Source organism: Panthera tigris, chromosome D2, assembly GCF_018350195.1.
Source record: "Panthera tigris isolate Pti1 chromosome D2, P.tigris_Pti1_mat1.1, whole genome shotgun sequence".
Taxonomy (NCBI): Eukaryota; Metazoa; Chordata; class Mammalia; order Carnivora; family Felidae; genus Panthera; species Panthera tigris.
Window position 1 is genome coordinate 53,311,316 of NC_056670.1, and position 21,007 is coordinate 53,332,322.

The 21,007-nt window shown below is 40.0% G+C and overlaps 1 protein-coding gene across 1 annotated transcript in view; it reads left to right on the top strand.

Annotated features, from left to right (window-relative positions):
• Window positions 1-21,007, top strand: part of LOC122231713 (1-phosphatidylinositol 4,5-bisphosphate phosphodiesterase epsilon-1-like) — a 69,854-nt gene that overhangs the window by 29,554 nt on the left and 19,293 nt on the right. Inside the window, exon 2 of the mRNA XM_042959865.1 lies at window positions 7,907-9,459. Within this exon, the coding sequence (XP_042815799.1) occupies window positions 8,257-9,459 (1,203 nt within the window). The 5' untranslated portion in view covers window positions 7,907-8,256. The remainder of the gene's footprint in view (window positions 1-7,906; window positions 9,460-21,007) is intronic.

Consider the following 21,007-nt stretch of genomic DNA (forward strand, 5'->3'; position numbering starts at 1 on the left):
ACCGTAGCAAAGGAGAGGGAGTGCTGTGAATGTCACAACACCACAATCCTATCTGCCTCCACTCTTGGCTTAAAATTCTACTAATGTCTTTGATTCCATATTTCTAGGAGAGCAATAGGGAGAGAGGGGTGATTTGCAGACTAATCAGAGACTGTGTTTCCAGTGAGGATTTCCTTTCTTTGGGAGTTTTACAGTTGAGAATTAACCTGTTATGAACAAACTTTTTTTGTGATCCTCTATTTTTCTATATTGGCAACCTCATCAATGTATTAGTTAAAAAATATTTGTATAACTTTCTCACCTAACTATCAGTTAACTGCTGATATTTAATATGCACAGAGTATAAAGATTAGGGTTATCTCTGGGTTTTCTGGGTCACAAGTCTAGCATCCCAGACTCTGAAACTTTTCCAATAAAGGGAGTGGAAGTTACAAAGGGTTAAATCTTTAAGGTTTTGGAAGAGGACCCAGATTAGTACACCAGTGCCTTTGTGGAATGTTTTAAAAGCTTTGTTTCTTTGTAAGTTTTGGAGTTTCCATCATAATAGTTCAGAGAAAGGAGGCCAGGAGGGAGTGGAGCAGCAGACATTCAGTGGAGAAGAAAGAGTGAAGACTGACTCATCATGTAGGGCTTGGGTGTGGGTGTGCCTGTACTAGGGAGAAAGGGAGGAAGGGTTGTGTAGGCAAAATATTTTCTTTAATCTCACTGCAGAATGGGCTTTGGGGAAGAGAATGCATAAGTAGATAACTGTGGCACAGTTATTTATCTGTCATACACATGATACTGAAAGGAACTCTATAAAATCCTTTAGGTTTAAAGATGAAATAGAGACTATTGCATTCTGTTATCAGCTTTGACAGTTGCCCTAGTGTTTCTTTCCATGCTGGTGAAATTACTGAGCAACTTTCCCTTTCTTTGATTGGAGTCAATGTTCTCCTAAGAACTTCAGATGAGTCTATAGTTATGCATTGTATTTTCCTACTTCTTTATCTTTCTTCATGCTGTTCCTTTTACCCAAGGTATTTTTCTTGGTTATGGATACAACTAATTCCTACCTCTTTGCGAAGTTCCAGGTTAAATCTTCCTCCATCAGAGCTTTCCTGATCTCCTGTTCCATAACCACCTTGCCTTCTTAACTCTGGAAGATAACAGGTACTTAATAAATAACCGACAGTTGTCTGATAGTTTTTGTTGTTGTTAAACCCCACATCCTTCTGACATTGACAATCATAAAAACCAATGTGTTTGCATTTAATATTTTTCTCATTTAATTGTTCTTTATGACACAATCATCTGGCCTTAAATATTAAATAAATCTAACAACCTAATAAATAAATTAGCGACATACTGTGAATTAGTGAATATAACTTCCCCTCCAATGCAGGAATTCACTATATAGCTTCCTTGTTATATCACATCTCTGTACTTTTAGATAAGCCATTCAAATATTCTGAGCATCATCCATAAAATGGGGTGATAATAGTATTCACACCTATTAGTTAGGGAAAAGTTTTGATGTGAATGACAGAAAACCTAAAATAATGGTGGCTTAAACAATATAGAATTTTATTTTTCTTTCCCCCAAATCCAAGACTTCTGTCTTGTTTCTTTACTATGAAAGGTGTCCATTCTTGTGTTTACCTCATGGTCTAATATAGCTACTTCAGCTCCAGTCATCATGCCTTCCTTCCAGCCAGCAGAAAGTAGAAAGGGGGAGGAGAAAGGCACACCCTTTCTGTTCAAAAAATCTTCCCAGAAATAACAAACCTCTTCTGCTTATATCTAATTAGTAATGACAGTGATATGGCTATATCTAGCTATAAGGGAGGCCATTAAAGGGATGACCATATGCTTGGCCAAAATTCAGAAGTTCTATTATTGAGAAAAAGTGAGAACAGATTTTGAGGGACAATTAGTAGTTTCTGCCACCCTACCGATAATGCTATTATAAAGATTAAGGGATATTATGTACACTGTGCTTAGAACATGCCTGTTACATGATACATGATCAATAAGTATTTGTCATTATTTTTTAAATTAAACATTATAGACAGTATTCATTCATTCTAATATTTGTTCAACACCTATTGAACACCTGCTATGGTGAACACTATGCCTCTCTATTTAAATCTTTATATCAACGGTGAGAAGACTACTATCCAGAATAGCTTCTCCCTTGTTAAATAGCTCTACAAGTTAGAGTTCTTTATCAAGCTAAGCCAGAGCATGCCTCCCCAATAATTCATTTGTTTTGGCCATGATCCTGCCTTTTGAAACAATATGTAACAAGAATATTTCCTCACCTTAGTTCTTCAATTACATGAAGATGGGTATACCTCCCACTCAGTTTTCTGGCTCTAACCAAGCATTTTATTAACTTATTTATCTAGCAAACAGTTTGTCAAACTTTTTCTATAAAGGGTTAGATGGTGAATATTTCTAGTTTTGCAAGCCACGTAGTTTCTGTCATAGTTTATCACCTCTATCATTGTAATGCAAAAGCAGCCATAGACATTACATAAATGAATGGCCATGTCTGTGTTCCAATAAAATTTTATTTACCAAAATGGATAGCAGGTCAGATTTGGACCTTGGTATGTAGTTTGCCAGCCCCTAATTTAGCCCATGGAAATTTATCAGCAAGGTTATTTGTGACTGATATTTCCCTACCCCGAAGCTATAAATTTACTCTGTGTCACTCCTGATTCTTCTTAAACCTTTCATTTCTTTATCTTGTGTTACCACTTTGGCTAAGATTTCCAGCACCACCTACATAGCCCTATCATTGCATGGCCAGTCATTCCCTAGACATATTATCCATTCCAATTCATCTCTAGCTTAGAAATGCTACCTTGACAAGTTCTTTCTTGTTCTACCATATTCTTAGCCCACGCATCCTTTGATCTCTCCCAGGCTGGTCCTTCTCTAGTCTTCCCTACAAACCACATTAAGAAAAGAAGAATCTTTTTCTCCATCTTTTTCTTCTTCCAAAACTGTTAGACTGTGATCTTCTTTCAAGTGCTTCAGGTTTTCTTTAGCCAACTTTAACCTATTCCATCTTCCCTCACAGACAACCTAGAGCTTCCCAAGAGGAGGGAGGTAGAAAATTAACATTTATTGATGGACATATAAAATACATGTGATTTATGCTAATGTTAAAGAAGTGGAACATATAATTCGAGATTGATCATATAGCTGGCTTGTGGTCATGCAGCTGGGATTCAGGGGGTCAGCCCCAGTTATCGAATTGAAATTTAAGTTTAAGTGAACCTGGTGAGTGGAATGGGTATTATATCTGGCAAAAGTAAATTCAACACCACGTCACCAACAGAGCTGCTTAACTTCACAAGGCATAGAATGACAAGCATTTGTCCTTAACTTTTGATTTCCAAAGCATTTTCTTCACAATCTGATCAAATAGGTAATTTTATTTCTGTCTTACAGGACAATGAGACCAAACCCAAAGTGGTTAGAATAGTTGCCTGAAGTGCCAGATGCCAATGTCTTATTGTTTTTCTCCGTGAGAATCCACATTTGGTCTTTTCTGCAAAGTTAATCCCACTTCTTTATCTAGCTGATTCCTTCTTGTCTTTCAAAACTCGGCTTGCTCATCATCTTCTTCAGGAAACCCTCCATGGCAATCACCCTCACCTTGTCCCCACTATCTGATTTAGATGCTCTTCCTCTGGGGTAACCCAGATTATAGCCCTATTTGCACTATACCTTACCTGATGATCTATTAGCTTATAAAGAAATCAAGGGGAAATTCCTGCCTCATTTAATTTTGTACTTAGTAAGAATATGTTGAGGGGTGCCTGGGTGGCTCAGTCGGTTGAGCGTCCGACTTCGGCTCAGGTCATGATCTCACAGTCTGTGAGTTCGAGCCTCGTATCGGGCTCTGTGCTGACAGCTCAGAGCCTGGAGCCTGTTTCAGATTCTGTGTCTCCCTCTCTCTCTGCCCCTCCCCAGCTCATGCTCCGTGTCTCTCTCTCTCTCTCTCTCTCTCTCTCTCTCTCTCTCTCTCTCTGTCAAAATAAATAAACATTAAAAAAAATTAAAAAAAAAAAAAGAATATGTTGAATAAAGGAATGACCTGAGATGGAGTCTTCAGGGAGTCAGCTCTCTCAGATGTTGTTCAGTACTGACTACCACAAAACAAAGATCTCAGCCTGCCAGAGACAAACTCAGATAAAAGAGGATCCTCCTAGAAGGCATGGATCTCTGCATCCAGCGGACATCAGAAATTCAAACCGATGAGGTTTCAAACTAGTTAGCAAGAAAGCAGCATAACTATGGTGGAGAGCACAGATTCTGGAGTCAGGTTTCTTGGGTTTGAATCCTGACTCCACCATTTTCCAGCAGTGTGATCTTTGGCAAGTGACTCAGCTTCTCTGTGCTTGGGTTTCTAATCTGTCAAATGTGGATCATAGTAGAACTGTTCTGTATTAGTTCTCTCTTGCTGTGCAACAAATTACCTCAAAACAATGTCTCAAAACAGTAAACATTTATTATCTCACATTTCCTGTGGCTCAGGAATTTGGGAACTGAGTGCTTCTGGCTCAGGCTTGCTCATGAGGTTAAAGTCATATAGACGTATAGACCATGGCTGCAGTCATGCGAAGCCTTGACTGGTGTTGGAGGATCCCCTTCCAAGATGGCTCATTCCAGTGGCTTTTGGCAGGAGGTCTCAGTTCTTGCCACAGGGAGCTCTTCCTATGTCATGACATCTGATTTCCTCCAGAACAAACGAGAGGAAGAACAAAAGGAAACCTCAATAAGTTTTATGACATTTTATGACCTATTCTCAGAAGTCATACACTGTTACTTCAACACATTTTGTATGTTGGAAAAAGTCACCAAGTACGGTCTCCATGCAAGGGGAAGGCAGTTAGGCTCTACAAAGAATTTGTGGACATATTTTAAAACCATCACATTATCTTGTATGATTGAGTGAAAATTACATGAGAGAGTAATTTTGAAGTGCTTAGAACAGGGGTGAAGCAGTACATGCTTTGAATGACCTTCCTCATAGGTGAGAAAGGACAAATAACAGTCAGTCTGAAGGCTTTGGCTTTAAAAGTTACTCTAAAAAATAGAGCAAAGTTATGGAAACCCAAGGTAGTGCCAAAAGCCATTAAAATTATCTATTTGGTTCTTGACATGAAAAGTTGTTCATGAATTGGAATTTGTAAAAAAAAAAAAAAAAAAGCAGGTATAAAGTAGGATATACAGCATGATCTGGTATTTGTGTAATCATATACCTATATCTCTGTGTGTTGATGCATAGGGAGCCTTATGGAAGGAGTTTACTCAAAGTATTAATAGTGGTTATCTCTGGATAGTGGGGTTTATGTTAAGTTGAAATTATTTTTGTGTTTTCCTGCATTTTTTGAATTGTTTTACACTGAGCATATTTCTCCAAAAATAATAGATGCATTTTTTTTCTGAAGAAAATTTAAAAGAAACCAGGTTGGAAGGAGGATGTGAAAGGTGGAAGGGTTAGGTTGAACCAGGACACTGCTGCTCTGTGTGGGCTCATTGACTTCCTGTGAAGTATCTGACTGACAGGATGCCCTCTGATTTTTTAAGGTAGTTGTGAAGACTGCATGTGCTGGGAGCCAGTGAGACTTTGTGGTTGCACTTGAGGGGCATATATGTAAGGGAAGAGGGGTAGGTTGCTGCTTCTTTGGGACAAGAGGAAAAGGGAGAAGCACGAGGAAGAGGGACACCTGTGTGGCAAAGGGAAAAAATGGGTTAAATCTGGTATTGACAGCAGAGTATGAATGCTCATCAGTTGTCTTGGTAAGGATGGCTTCACTTACAAAGGAATGGTATACTTATGAAGGACACCTGTGATCCCGTGGTGCCCTGTATATCCTTGATAATTACACTTACCACACCAGATTGAAATTTGTTCAGTTCTCCCTCTCTCAGTAGAATCACAAGCAGGGATATCTAGCCCCATTACATAGTTCCCAGTGTAGAACAGGGTTCAATAATTTGGGGAATAAAAATAAATTATTTTTTAAGAATACTTTTCGTAAATTGAAAATTTTTATGTCCACATTCACCTGAATAATTTCTTTTTTTAAATGTAATTTCTTTAAATTAACTAATTAATAAGTTTTTAAATTTACGTCCAAGTTACTTAGCATATAGTGCAGCATGATTTCAGGAGTAGATTCCTTAATGCCCCTTACCCATTTAGCCCATCCTCCTTACCACAACCCCCCCAGCAACCTTCTTTTTGTTCTCTATATTTAAGTCTTTTATGTTTTGTCCCCCTCCCTGTTTTTATATTATTTTTGCTTCCCTTCCCTTATGTTCATCTGTTTTGTGTCTTAAATTCCTCACATGAATGAAGTCATATGATATTTGTCTTTCTCTGGCTAATTTTGCTTAGCATAATACCCTCTAGTTCCATCCACGTAGTTGCAAATGGCAAGATTTCATTCTTTTTGATTGCCTAGTAGTACTCCATTGTATGTGTATACCACATCTTCTTTATCCATTCATCCATTGATGGGCATTTGGGCTCTTTCCATACTTTGGCTTGAATAATTTCTTATTAAAGTGAATGGAAAGAATACACACACACACACACACACACATGCACACAAAGTCACATTTGCCACTTCTGTTCTTTGTTCATCTTTTCCTCTTTTTCTGCCTTTTGATTATTTGAAAATTTTTATGGTTCTAATATTTTGGTTTATTACCTATATTTTTTCTTAAAGTGGTTGTATTGAGCTTATAGTATGCATCTTTAATTTATGACAGCCTGCCTTTAAGTAATGTTACACCAATTCACTTAGAAAATAATCTTGTAACAATATACTTCCATTTCCCTTCTCGTGACCTTGTGCTATTTTTTCCTTCTGCATGTGTTAGAAACCCCACAATACATTGCTATTATTTTTGCTTTAAAAGATTAACTATCTCAAGTGGTTTACAATTTTTAAAAAATTGTATTTACATACATACTTAACATTTTCCATGCTCTTTATTCTTTTGCATGGATCCACATTTCTATCTGGTATTGTTTTCCTTCTAAAGGACTTCCTTTACTGTTTCTTATATGCAAATTTGTTGGTGATGAATTCTTTCAGCTTTTGTATGTCTAGAAAGTTTTTCTTTTCTTTTTGTTTTCAAAAGGTATTTTTGTTGGGTATAGAATTCTAAGTTGGCAGTATTTTTTCTTTTAGTACTTTAAAGATTGACTCTACTCTCATCTGGCTTGCATTGTCTCTTATTGTGTTTTATCTTATTTTATTGTTTCCTCATGATAAGTGTACTTTTTAATCTCCATCCTCAATTTCACCCATCTCCCTAAACACCTCCCCATAGCTTGCATTGTTTCTCATGAGAAGCCTGCAACCACCCTTATCTTTGCTTCTCTCCACTTAACATGTCTTCTTTCTCTAGTTTTTATGGTCTCATTGAACACTCAACTTTCTTTCCTTTAAATAAGAACTCTGTTGGGTTCATCCTGAGTTCCCCTTCCCTCCCCTATGGCCTAGAAACTCTCAAACTGTAAGCTAGGGCATTTATAGGATTCACCTCATTTGTTGTTGTTTTCTTATTTCAGGAATCAGTGTTCTGTGTTCCCTGTTGTTCAGTATTTAAAAACCATTATTTCTTTTTTTTTTTTTTGTCTGATTTTTTCAGTTGTTTAAGGCAGGGGAATAATTCTGGTCTCTGTTGTTACTCTACTTTGGCTGGAAACAGAATTTCTGAAATATTAAATCAGAGAAATAAATACCAAAAACATTAAAAGTAACTATCAATTGCAAAACTCTGTTCATATTCAGAATTGGTTCATATTTTGCATTAGCTTAGAATTACAAGTTCGGTTTAAAAATTTATTTAGTGCCACAGTGTTTGACATCATGTCTTTTTCTTACAGGAAACATTCAAACTGGATTTTTAATCGTTAGTAAGTCAGTGAGAGATCAGAAGTTGCAGAATGCAATCCCGAGTAAAAATCTCCAAAAGAATTACTTCAAATAACAGAGGAAAGAAAATTGAACTACCACCTTAAAACTCTGGTCTAGAAAAACATATTACACATGATAGGAAGTTATAACTGGAGAAATTTATTTGGCTCTTAATGCACCTGAATGAAAGGAATTGTTACACTGTTTCTCAGGACTTGTAGATCTGAGATTATTTTAATAATAAGTTGTTTTATAAAAATCTTGACATGATCAGCAGAGAGAAGAAACAGCAATAGCTAAAACCTGTGTGTTGGTCAAGATGACTTCTGAAGAAATGGCAGCTTCTGTTCTCACACCTGTGACTCAGAGAAAGGTGAAATCGTCTCCGTCGGCTTTAGATGAAAGTAGTGAAAAGGTCTCAGACGTCAGTGTTCCAAAGGCACATAGTGTCAGGCAGAGTGGTCAGACTTCCACCATCTCACGACTGAACAAGCTTAAAGAAGAATCCTCTGGAAGCAACTTGCCCAAGATTGTCTCCATAGCAAGGGAGAAGATAATGAGTGATGAGAACAGCAATGAGAAGTACTGGGAGGAAAGCATGCCAGATTCTGTGAAAAACCTCAATATTAACTGCAACAACGTACTGAAAAACAGCCAGTGCAGCCTTCCTCAGAGCCAGTGTTATGACACGTGTGATTCTGTCATGGAGGAAGGCCTGTGTTTGGAAACTGGAATCCCATCCTCACTGGAAAGAAAGGTGTTCCCTGGAATTCAACTGGAAGTGGATGGACCTCCCATGGACATTAGTCCCTTAGGAAATCAGTCGGCCATCATAGAGAGCGGCCGGGCACACCCTGACGGCAGCATGGCAGCATTTCACTTTCATTATGAAGTCGACAGAAGAATGTCAGACACTTTCTGTACCTTGTCAGACAACCTGATTTTGGATGATTGTGGTAACTGTGTACCACTGCCTGGTGTTCGTGGGGAGCGACAGAAAAATTATATGGCATATACTTGTAAACTCATGGAATTGGCAGAAAACTGTGATAATAAGAATGGGCAGCTGCAGTGTGATCATTGTGACGCCTTAAATGACAGATACTTGTGCTTCGAAGCTTCTTGCCAAAGGGCCGATGCGGTGTGTTCAAGTGACAGCTTTTGCAGGGAGGACTTTACTAACAGTCCACCTGCCAAGACCTTTCTGAGCCATTTTGAGGACTTCCCTGATAATTGTGAAGATGTAGAAGAAGATTTTTTTAAGAGCAAAAAGGAGAGGTCCACTTTGTTAGTGAGAAGATTTTGTAAAAATGACAGGGAAGTAAAGAAATCTGTATATACTGGGACAAGGGCGATCATGAGAACTCTGCCTTCTGGTCACATTGGGCTGGGAGCTTACAGTTACATTGATCAGAAGAGAAGTGGTCTCCTGCTGCCCTGTGGGAGAGTTCTGGAACAGCGGTCAGCGGTGGCAGTTAGGGAAAATGGGAGCTGGTGCCTGTCAGAAGCTCAGTGGTATTCGGTAAGGAATAAGTTTATTTTTGGTCATTTCTTTAAACTTGATCTTTTTTTTAAGTTTAGTTATTTATTTTTAGATGAGAGAGAGAGCGCATGTGCATAGGCACACATGAGTGGGGGAGGGGCAAAGAGAGGAGGACAAAGAATCCCAAGCAGGTTCTGTGCTGTCAGTGCAGAGCCAGATGTGGGGCTCAAACTCAGGAACCATGAGATCATGACCTGAGCTGAAATCAAGAGTGGGAAACTCAAGTGACTGAGCCATCCAAGAACCCCAAAACTTGATCTTTTAAAATCCAATTTTCTGTTGTCTTAATTCATGGAAAGTTTTAGGCTCTGTCAAATTATGATTCTTAGGGGAAGCATTTGTAGTTACTGGAAACTTGTAGACCTAATGGATACGCGAGTCAATAGCTGTCAAGATGGAGTTAACTCTACAATGATATAAGTAACTAGATGCACATATGTATGTCATCAGGAGTGCAGAAATTAGGGAGACTCCCAGGTTACTATATGTAGGATTAGGAGACAGACTCCTGATAATGGGAAAGTGGTTCCATTGACTGATTATCTACTTGTGCCTTTGGAGGTACATGCCTATGTCTTCTATATTTTTAGGTTGCAAGGCCTAAAAGAACTTAAGATATGGTTACCTTCATTTTCCAACCAATGTTCCCAGTTTCTTCCCTCCTCACCTTTTTTGTGCCATGGACCCCTTTGGCAATTTTGGTGAAGCCTATGGACTTAGAAGAATGCTTTTAAGTGCATCCAATGAAATACAAGGTGTTATAAAGGACACAGATTATGTGAACATATGTACACTTACCAAGATATCATTTGAAATTATGATATATGGCAGGGTAGGTGCTTCTTTGTTAACACATTAAGCAGTGGCATTTAGTGGTTCGATAACTACCATAATTCTGAAGTAGTGATGAATGTCAGTAGGGAGTAGTTTCCCTGGGACTTTCTCAATTTTAGCATTACAAATCCCTCATCCAGGGAAACCCCCTCAGTCCTGGGCAAACCAGGGCAGTTGGTCACCCTAAATATAAATACTCTTTTAGGGTTTCAACCACGACTGTATTATATAGAAATATCTGTGATTTCCATCGGTGACAAGATCACAGGTACTGTTCTAATACTGAGACTTGTTGGTCTGTATTCATAATTGAAGGGAATGCTAAATGTCTAACTCTCACATTCCAGTGTTTCACAATTCCTTAAAACCTGGCCTTGTGAATAAATACCCCATCTAGAAAAAACATTCCTTTTATTGAAATACAACTGGTATATTTTTATTGTCATCATCATCATCAGTCATGGAGCTAATGTTTATTTTGCATTTGACATGTGCCAGACATTGGGTCACATAATTTACATACTTGATTTCATGCAATCCTCTCAACTACCTTCTGATATTAACCCCTTTGTATTGCTAAGAAAACGGAGTCTCAGGAAAGTTATATACCTTGCCCAAGGTCACTTAACTGCTAAGTGGTATAACTAGGATTGTAATCTGGGCAGCCCAGACTCTTAGTTTCTCAAGATCCAGAAAGAAATACAATTGAGAGTAAGCTGCTAAAGGAGCAGAAGGATTCTGTTCATTTCAGTGTCTGTTGACTGAGTAACCACACTCACTGATGCTTATGGTATGTCAGACTTGGCTGTGTTCAATGTGGCGGTTCTAACCCTGCTTATGTGTTGGAATCATAGTATCCAGGCCCAATCCCAGACCCTTGGAATCACAATCGCTGGGGTAGGGCACAGCAGGAATGATTTTTAGGGTTCCTCAGGTGATTGTATGATTCTGTGGAGTTGAGAACCACTGTCCAACAACTTTGAGCTCTTTGCTCTTTGGGCAGGACATTTAGGGAATATTTGCTGTGTCCTAAAGACCCCGACACTGCGGGCTCTCGGGAGTGGCACGGCTGACCTGGGAGCCTGCCTGAAAAGTGACGACCCTTCTCTCAGGCCCTTCTCTCTGTGCATTCGACCTACTGTTCACCCAGTAAGGGTCGGCAGATTTGTTTTTGAATGTTCACCTGACTCCTTATAAAACCTGAGTCCCAAGCAAGGTGACGTCAGTGACACACAGCACCCCCCCCCCCCCGCCCCCAGCTCTTCTGACCAAGTTTTGTCCATGCAGGGAAAAAGGAGCTCATCACAGTAATGTGTCTTCCCAGTTAAAAAATGCAGGCGTTTTAAAAATTCATATACATCTGAAGTTGAATGTTAAGAATGCAACAGAAATTTAAATGCAGCAAAGAGAGTGGAAGCAGATTGAGAACGGTTATCAGAGCCCCCCAACACTTCTACAGGCATGGGGGTCATGCGTCTGCTATAAATAATTGCAGAATAATTTCTGGCATGATAATACTCACTCCCCTAGTTTCTGGAGCACTGCCACTTCTTCTGAGAACGTTCATGGGTCCCTAGCTCCAGTCTGCCCCTGTCAGTTAGAGGCACTGAGATGGTTCATTTCCAATGAAAAGAACCAAAGAGATGATGCAAATCATCTCCTCCCTTCTTAGTCTCTGAAGGTTGGGAGAGGTTGCCACACCTCAACCAGAGTGAAGACTCTGGAGAAGAGAGAGGAGAACTCTTCTGGATTTCCAGGAGGCTGTGGCTATTTTTATTAACCTTAAAATGAAGCTGGGGAATGGGCTGACTGTCCTGTCCTTTCTGAAGGGAGAGCTCTGAAAGGAAAGATTTTGAATATTCAAACCATACCATGGAAGGAATAAATCAGTATTTTCTAAAGTATTATATCCTCTCAGTATCTCACTTTTTAGAGTCTGGTGGAAATCCTTCTCAAAGTTGTCAGATAAATTGTAGCCACTTTCCCCAGCTCCTGTATGTGGCTTCCTTCACCTAAAAAGTGCAGATGCTAATGCAATGCTCCTGTTCCTATTTTCTGATGAGTTCGCAGGTATCCATCCTGTTTCCCCAGTCAGACTGTAAGTTTCTTAAAGGGCAAGAAATGACTGTACCTTTTTTTCTGCTCTCCACGATGCAAGCATAGTGCCAAGCATATAGAAAACAGGACAATGTCATCTTAGGAACATGGTCTCTGGAGTCGTGTCAGCCTGAATTGAACGTTGACCACTGTGACTCCACCATTTACTGCTGGTATGACCTCAAGCAAGTTATTTGATCTCTTTGCTTCTAATTACCTTATATGTAAACTGGGAGTAATGATGTTGTGAGGGTATTAAATGACATGGCTCTGTGAAATAGATAGCACAGTATCTGGCAAGGAGTGGGAGCCAGTATTTTCACTCTGGCAGTTTATTATATGCTTTGTCATGAACGTGTCCCCACCTCATTCTGCCCTTTGAAGCTTCTCCCATAGGGGAGTTTATGGTGGTGTGAATTTGAGTGAATGTCCCTCAGTCTATGATGTGGTAGCTTGTACAGTCCTTCCTACACATTTAAAGAATGTGTTATTTGTCCAGTTAGTTCCTCTGCCTCACATTGAAATTTTTTCTTGTATGCCTTCGTCAAAATGACCCAATTAATTTATGTTTGCACAGCTGTGCAGTGAAGAATGGATTTGAATGGGAGACATTAATGAGGATTAATGCTTGCTGACTGACTAACCATATTGGTATCCTCCCCCCCGGCTTGTGAAAAATGAAAACCCTACTCCTGACCCAGTTACAGCCACACTCCTGCTCTCCATTTATTGGCTCAGTGAGATGGCATATTTTGGCAAGTGGCTGAAGTCTCCAGACTGAAAGTTGGTTGAGGGTGTTTTCCTTTTAAAAAATTCCCTCTCTGCCTGAATTTTGGGGGGTTTAGGGTATTTAGAGTTATTCTGAATATGAAGTACACGAAGTCCCTGCCTGTGCTGGAAGTATTCATGGAACCTGAGTTCTGTGTGCACTGAAGGATGGCGTGTGGAGGAGGGGAGAGTGGCCAGGGCAGACAGGCCACCAGCTCCCGTGTTATCGCTTCATTTGTCTCCCTGCCATGGTCCACGAGAGGATTTACTGTATAAGAATGTGTGCGGCCAAACAGAAAAAGAATGAAGTTTTATTTTTTTTAAAAATCAGACTAGAAAAACAGTAAATTAAAAAGGAAAGTCACACCAGCTTCTTTGTTGCTGGTTCTTACTCTTCTTTCTTCCTTCTAAAATGTATCTTTCTTCTTCACATTTTATTCTACTCTTTAGCAGAGAGAATTAAACATAAGAGGCAATGAAAAATTTTTGAGTGTTTAACATAAATACCTTCATCAGTATTTGTGTCTTTGAGTTTATATTTTCTTTGTTATGTGTCGAGGGATCAACCAATAATAAATTTGTCTTCCGAGTGGTAACTTTTAGGAATGATCAACTATCCATTGAGTCCTGCTGTCCAGTGTTGTAATAGATGGCTGTTGAAATAGCAACATGTTTTATTTTCTCCTCTGGAAATTTGGTCTCTCTGCAGATTGGGTACAGTGTGGACCTTGAAATAATTAAAATTTCACAGTGTGTACAGACTAAGCTGAAAGCCTGGGCTTGGTAGCATGCCAGGCCTCCTCTTCCATTACTAAGGGTTATGTCAAGTTCATGACATGGGTATAGGACGATGCTGGCCCCTTCCTGCTGAGCACAGTGAAAGGGAATCCAGATCCCGGACAGACAGCCCCTGCACAGTTTAGTCACGTCTGGTGCATCAGTGGAAAATGTGACAGGCTGTCAGAAGCTGACTTTGTGATGATTGGACAGCTTTCCCTTATTAGCTGCATTGGGGCAAGTTTAAGATAAATTCACTTCCACATCTCAGTAGTTACACCAGCTCTTTGGCTAGGATTTAGCAAAAAAAAAAAAAAAAAAAAAAAAGGAAAGAAAAAGAAAAGAAAAATGTTGACCCTGGACTCTAATTTAAGGTGAATATATTCATGGCCACTGTTATTCACATGGTAGCCTTAGGACACTATCCACACTAGGATTTTTTTTTTTTTTTCCTTTTCCCCAGATGTCCTGAATAATGGGAATTAGCAGCCAGAGAGGCCTCATCCCTAGAAATGGGCCATGGTTAAAATGTGGCCTGAAAAGAATCAGAACCCATAGACAAGGATAAGACCATTAGATGGAGTCCTTATTTAATATACCCTGCATTTTTACACAGGAAGGACTCAGGCTGCCCACAGAATGACCCCTTGCAGTCATGAGGTCCTCTCCCCTTAATCCCCTCCCTGGGTGCTGTTTCCCTCAGGGCTCATATGCCTCCTGGAGTGGTATGGAGGTTTCTTCCCCAGTGACCACAGGATTCAGCATCAAGGACTGAAGCATCATTGGGAGTGAGGGGTGACCATCCCCTGACCTTTCTGTGACTAGACTAACTCATGGCTCAGGCAGGGCCCTCCCTGAAAAAGTATTCTCAGACAATGGTGCTGGGTCATTTTCTGGTCTAAAGAGCCTTGGGAACACCAATATGGTGTTCTGTCCATTGGTTCTTTTTTCTAGCAGCTGGCCTGGATGCATTTAGAACCTCAGATTAAATATGGGTCCTGCAGAGTTCAGGCATCCAAATCCCTAACCTTAACCAACATTCAGCCCTTGAGGCCCAGCCCCTTCCCTGTCATTTAGGCCACCACCCATCAAACCCTCAACAAGAAAACCACCTCAGTTTTTAGCGACAAAGAGACACCATCATCTTTCAAGGGTAAGGAGAGCCCATACGTTGAATCCAAAAGCAGATGTCTTTCAAGGCAAGGAGAGATACTTTGATTTCTCCTGTTTTTAATAGCTTTATTGAGATATAATTTGTATACCATACAGTTCACCTATGTAAAATGCAAAATTCACTGGTTTTTGATATATTCACAAGTATGTGCAACCATCACCACAATGTTTGAACATTTTCATCATCTCCAAAAGAAACCCCCTACTCTCTAGCTATCACCCTCCATTCTCCTCACCCCTTCTCCCTATCTCTCTACTCAGCAGCATCTACTAATCTACTTTCTGTGTCTAGAAATTTCCCTATTCTGGACCTTCATCTGAATGGACTCATAAAGGATGCAGTCTTTTGTGACTGGCTTCTTTCACTTAGCATAGTATATTTTTTTTACTTTAATTTCAGTGTAGTTAGCTTAGTATATTCCAGGTGCATCTGTACTATAACATGTATAAGTACTTTGTTACTTTTTACCTCTGAAAAATACTTCATTGTATGAACATACCACATTTTATTTATCTGTTCATCGGTTTTTGGACATTGGATTCTTTCCACTTTCTGTCTTTTTGTCTGCTATGAATATCTGTGTGCAAGTGTTTGTGTGGACATATGTCTTCATTTCTCTTGGACACGTATCCAGGAGTGGAATTGTTGAGTTATGTAACTATGTTTAACCTTTTGAAGAACTGCCAGACTGTTTTCCAAAGCAGCTGTACCTTTCTGCATTCCCACCAGCAGTGTGTGAGGGTTCAGTGTCTCCACATCCTGACCAGCATTTCTTAGTGTCCATCTTTTTGCTTAAAGCCATCCTAGTTGATATGAGGTAATATCTCATTGTAGTTTTGATTTGCATTTTCCTGATGGCTAATGATGTTGAACATCTTTTCATGTGTTTATTGGCCATTTGTACATCTTTGGACAAATGCCTATTCAAATTCTTTGCCTATTTTTAATTTTTTTTAATTGTTGAGTTCTCTATATATTCTGGATATAAATCCATTATCACATATATGATTTTCAGTATTGTGTGTCCACATGTGTGTAGATATATATGTGCGTATGTGTATACACACACACACACATATAGCTATGGATATGGATATAATGAATGCAAGTCGAGACAGTGGCAAAGAAGGCTTATAATTTTAGCGCACGGTGAAACTTGTTAAATATTTTCTTTGGACATGGATCTCATTCTCATTGTTCAAACTTACCCCACCAGCAACAATGATCAAGTTGAATTTTTTATCTTCCTTCTCCCCCAGATTCTTTCCAAACTCCAATCTGCCTAGTTTCTCCTTCTTCTTCTGCCTAAGCTTGTATTATATAGGCTGTTTTTCTTATTATCTAAATTCTGCACCCCAGAGAAGTAGCTGGGAACCAGATTGTCATCTGCAAAGTTGTGCCTCACAATGAAGGCATCTGAGGCAGAGCTGCTTGAGGAGGTCACCACTTTAGTAATGTACTGCATTATGCACAAGTGGCAGGACCATGCCTAGGTTGAGGCCAGCAAGGTGCCTAGGTGGCAACTTGTAAGGAGGCAGTCAGTCTCAGGGTTTCGCAAGTGCCAGCTCTCTACTTATTAAGGAGTGCCTCCTTAAATTTTGAGCCCTGGGCAGCTCACTTGTCTCCCCTTGGTCCCAGCCCTGGGTGGAGGATCTAAGAGACTCTGTGGTTTAGAAATGCATATCATCTTCCTATCTTCCTGCTTCAGGAATGGCCTTGACTAACCCCTCATATACTTTAATGCAAATGTTGTTGAAATACAAGCTAAGAATGGTTCCTCATTTTTAAAGCGTTCAAAACAAAATCAAAAGAAGAGTAATATTTCATAACATATAGAAATTGTATGGAATTCAAACTTATGTGTTCAAAAATGAAGGTTATTGGAACACAGATACACTCATTCCCTTTAATACTCATGTATTTTCTTAAAAAAATTTTTTTAATGTTTATGTGTTTTTGAGAGAGAGAGAGAGAGAGACAGGACGAGCTGGGGAGGGGCAGAGAGAGAGAGGGAGACACAGAGTCTGAAGCAGGCTGTCAGCACAGAGAGCCCAATGCAGGGCTTGAGATCATTACCTGAGCGAAAGCCGGGAGCTTAACCAACTGAACCACCCAGGCACCCCATACTCATGTATTTTCTATAGCTGCTTTCTCCTTGTAACAGCAGAGTTGAGTAGCTGCAATTGAGACTATATGGCTTGGAAAGACTAAAATATTTATTATCTGGTCCTTTAAAATAAAAGTTTGCCTCCCCCTAGTTTAGAACATCCCTCTCTACCTGGCTAATTTCTGCCCATCCTTTAGTCCTGAGCTTAGATTTCACATTCTCTTGGTGGTCTTCCCTACGGGATCCACCCGTCCCCCACCCCAATCCAGAGTTTCTCTGACAGTCAATGCTAATACATATTTCTTAAATGACTCCTTGAATTATAAAATAAGAAAGGCGATTTCCACCCATTGCTGATGTCTCCTCCCCTCCTTCCCCAGACCAATGCAAGCTTATTAGCTGGCCTCTCCCTGACCATCAGAGCTTGGAACCACTTCCTTTGAGAAATACCTAAGACAGAATCAGAATTTTCTATTGATATTTATAAGAATCTTTTTCAGTCCTGTGAACCCAGTGACTCATGCTTGTCACCTCCACAGACGTGGCCTGAAAGACAAAGAGGGGACATTTTTAGATCTCCTTGTCCCTAGCCCTCCATTTTAATTGGCTACAAAACCCCCAGGGAAAGTTTACAAATGCTTTGTGTTTACAAGGGAGCATCTGAGATTGCTGTTACCTGCAGTGGGTCAGAGAGGAAAGGAGCCGCCTCCTCTGAACATCCTGGATCTGTCTCCTTGTCCTTCAGAAGTCCCAGTCCTTACAGGCAGAGATTTCCACCATGGACCAGAGGGAATCTAACTTCTATTTCTCAGTGGTGGTCAGGGATGGGGTTGGTGGTGAACCCATAGGGACAGCATGCTGTGTTGAGATCATTCTTGAGTTTGGGAGGTACTTGGCCAGTTTTTTCAAACGGTCTGACCCCTAGTAATCTCAATAATAAACCTGAGGCGACACCCCCCACCACTACCACCGCCAAAAATAAGGCCTAAGTACCAGTTCCAGCTCTCCCATTAACTGTTTGTGTGACCTTAAGCAAGTCACTTTAGGGCCTGAGATTTTAGTTACTTTGGGTATAGAACAAAGTGAGGAGAGACATGTATTCACTGCCTGCTGTGTCTCAGACACTGTGTATGTAATTTGCATATATTAATAAATTATAAGTTACACATTTCTTCTTAACTCTGAAAGCCCAACCGTCTGTGATTTTCCTGATTTAAGTCTTGACCCTGGATTTATGGTTGAGTAAATATTCTGCCTTCCCCAGTAGTGTCTCCTAAAGATTTGATTTGTGGAGAACCTTCTCACTGTCTAGTAGAGGATAGACACAGGAGAGACGCTCCCCTTTTGTCTAAGCCCTGAAATGCCTTTCGCAGTAAAACAGCAAGCACTTGGTGGGCTCTTACTGTGTGCCAGGCATTGTGCTTCCCAGACATGACCAAGGTCATGCAGTGTTAGGACTCCAATCTGGGTCGGGCTGCCTCCAAAGCCCATACTCGTAACTACTCCTCAGAGGTTCCTCTGGAAGATTCTGATGTAACTCATCCCTATAACTTGGCAGAGGTTCTGTTCCCTTATTAAGTGTGCAAATGTTGAGCTGGATGAGCCCTTAAGCTGTTTCTGTCTTCAAATGTGATCTGGGTGTGACCTTTGGATGAAATGGGAGACATGGGGAACAATACCAATTCTTAATGTGAGGGGTGTGTTGGCTATTGAAATGGCTAAGATTTATTTTTATGACTCAGCCTGCTAGGGGGAGGAAACCAAGCCCTAAGGTTTGAATTTTTTACTGAGTTGCTGTAATTTAGAAGTACATTTTGAAAGTTTTATAAGTAAGTAAGCAAGAACAAAGTCCAAAGCAAACTGCACACATCTGACTCAGAATCTATAGCTTATTCATGATCATGCTAAAATGACCCAAACTAGTGGGAACATAATTTAGTATTTTTCCATATTAATTTAAAGTTTTCTGTGATCTTCAAGGGTTCTGACCAACTGACCTGAGTTTGAAAAACATTACTCAGGAACATTTCTTTCCATAGCCATACTGTTAAAATTTTCACCTACTTCACAGGGTTGTGAGGCTGGAGACAAAATGGAGCTGCTGTATACTCAGATGCTTGGCAAACATTATAAAATGTCCCTGCAATTACAACTTTTCTCCTCTTACTCCAAGCTCTGAGGCTTCAGAGGGAGGTACCCGGGGGAAAAGGGAACTCCAAAACTACTCTGGAAGGAGCAAAACAAAGCCAGAGCCAGCTGATTCCTTTCATAAATGCTGCTTATATCCAGGGGAACCTGCTTACTGAAACCTGACCCTTTGGTTTCCCTTTTGTGATGCTGGCCTAGTTTTAATAACTTCATTTTCAACTACAGATTAGGTGACTTTTATCACCGACACCTACTTCATCTTATCCCTATGTTTTAATAAAATAAGGATTCAATTTGTCCATATACCATGTTGAGTAGCCTAGCTTCAGAAAATGTAGCACCAAATTATAAATGGTGACACTTTAATAATGAGTGTGGATGTGTCTCGAGAGCCAGCATGTGGGAGTTTGGCAGTCGGAAAGCCCCATGGCTTCAGTTTTTCCAGATTGTGTACCATTTCATCAAATAGTAATTTGTTAGCCTTGAAAACCTCTTCTAGAACAAGGAAATGTTCCTTTGAGTTCTAAATCGGTGAACCCCAAACTTGTTTAGTAGCAGATCCATTATTTTTCTCTTTAATGGGGCCGAAGAAAATGGTCTCAGGCCCTGGATGGACCAGCAAGTTCTTCTCGGAATGGCCACATACCAAATAAAGGCACCGTGATGTTGGTATGACTCTGCCATGACTAATATTATGTGAGGGTAATGCCATTATTGTGGCGACCATATTTTCCAAATAAAAAGTTGGGAACTTTTTATTGCAAGGAGAGAGGGGCAGAATATTTGAAATTGAGACTGACTCAGGAAATCCAGAATAAATGGTCCTGGAGTTGCTGTTGATTGCAATATGAAGGAAAAAGAATGTGAGCAAATTAGAGCACATCTCCTTTGTTGCTAGAAAAATCAGGAGCTTGTAGTGGTAGTAACTGTGTTATAAAGACAACACATTAGAAACCCAGAACAGAATCCAGGAAATGTTTTTCTCAAAGTTTTTGTTTTTCTGTATTTTTCCCCAAGTATTTGGTAGCTACTGTGCTTTGGAATTATAAAGATAATGACATAGATTTCTTTGAAATACTAGGATGTGCTCAGCTAAGTAAGGGTTTTCCCTTTCTAAGGAATCACCTGGAAAGGTAGTTTCTATTTTCCATGTGTGCTGCCATTATGCAAAATGTCTTAATTCTTTGAGCTTGGATCAACATTTTATTTATTTATTTATTTATTTATTTATTTATTTATTAAATATTTATTCTTTGAGGTGGGGGGAGAGAGAGAGAGAGAGAGAGAGAACATGAGCGGGGGAGGGGCAGAGAGAGACACAGAATCTAAAGCCAACTCCAGGCTCTGAGCTATCAGTGCAGAGGCTGACGGGGGGGGGGGGGGGGGGGGGGGGCGGCCTCGAACTCACGAACTGTGAGATCATGACCTGAGCTGAAGTCAGACACTTAACTGACTGAGCTACTCAGGCACCCTGTACTGACATTTTAGAAACAGTCCATTCAAGCAGCCTAGCTAGTGCTGGGTTAGGTCAATGTTGATGTGTGACTGAATGATAGGATTGGTTTTATTAAGGGTCTTATAAATAGACTGGAGGTAAAAGGGGGTGTCTGGAAATGTTTTGA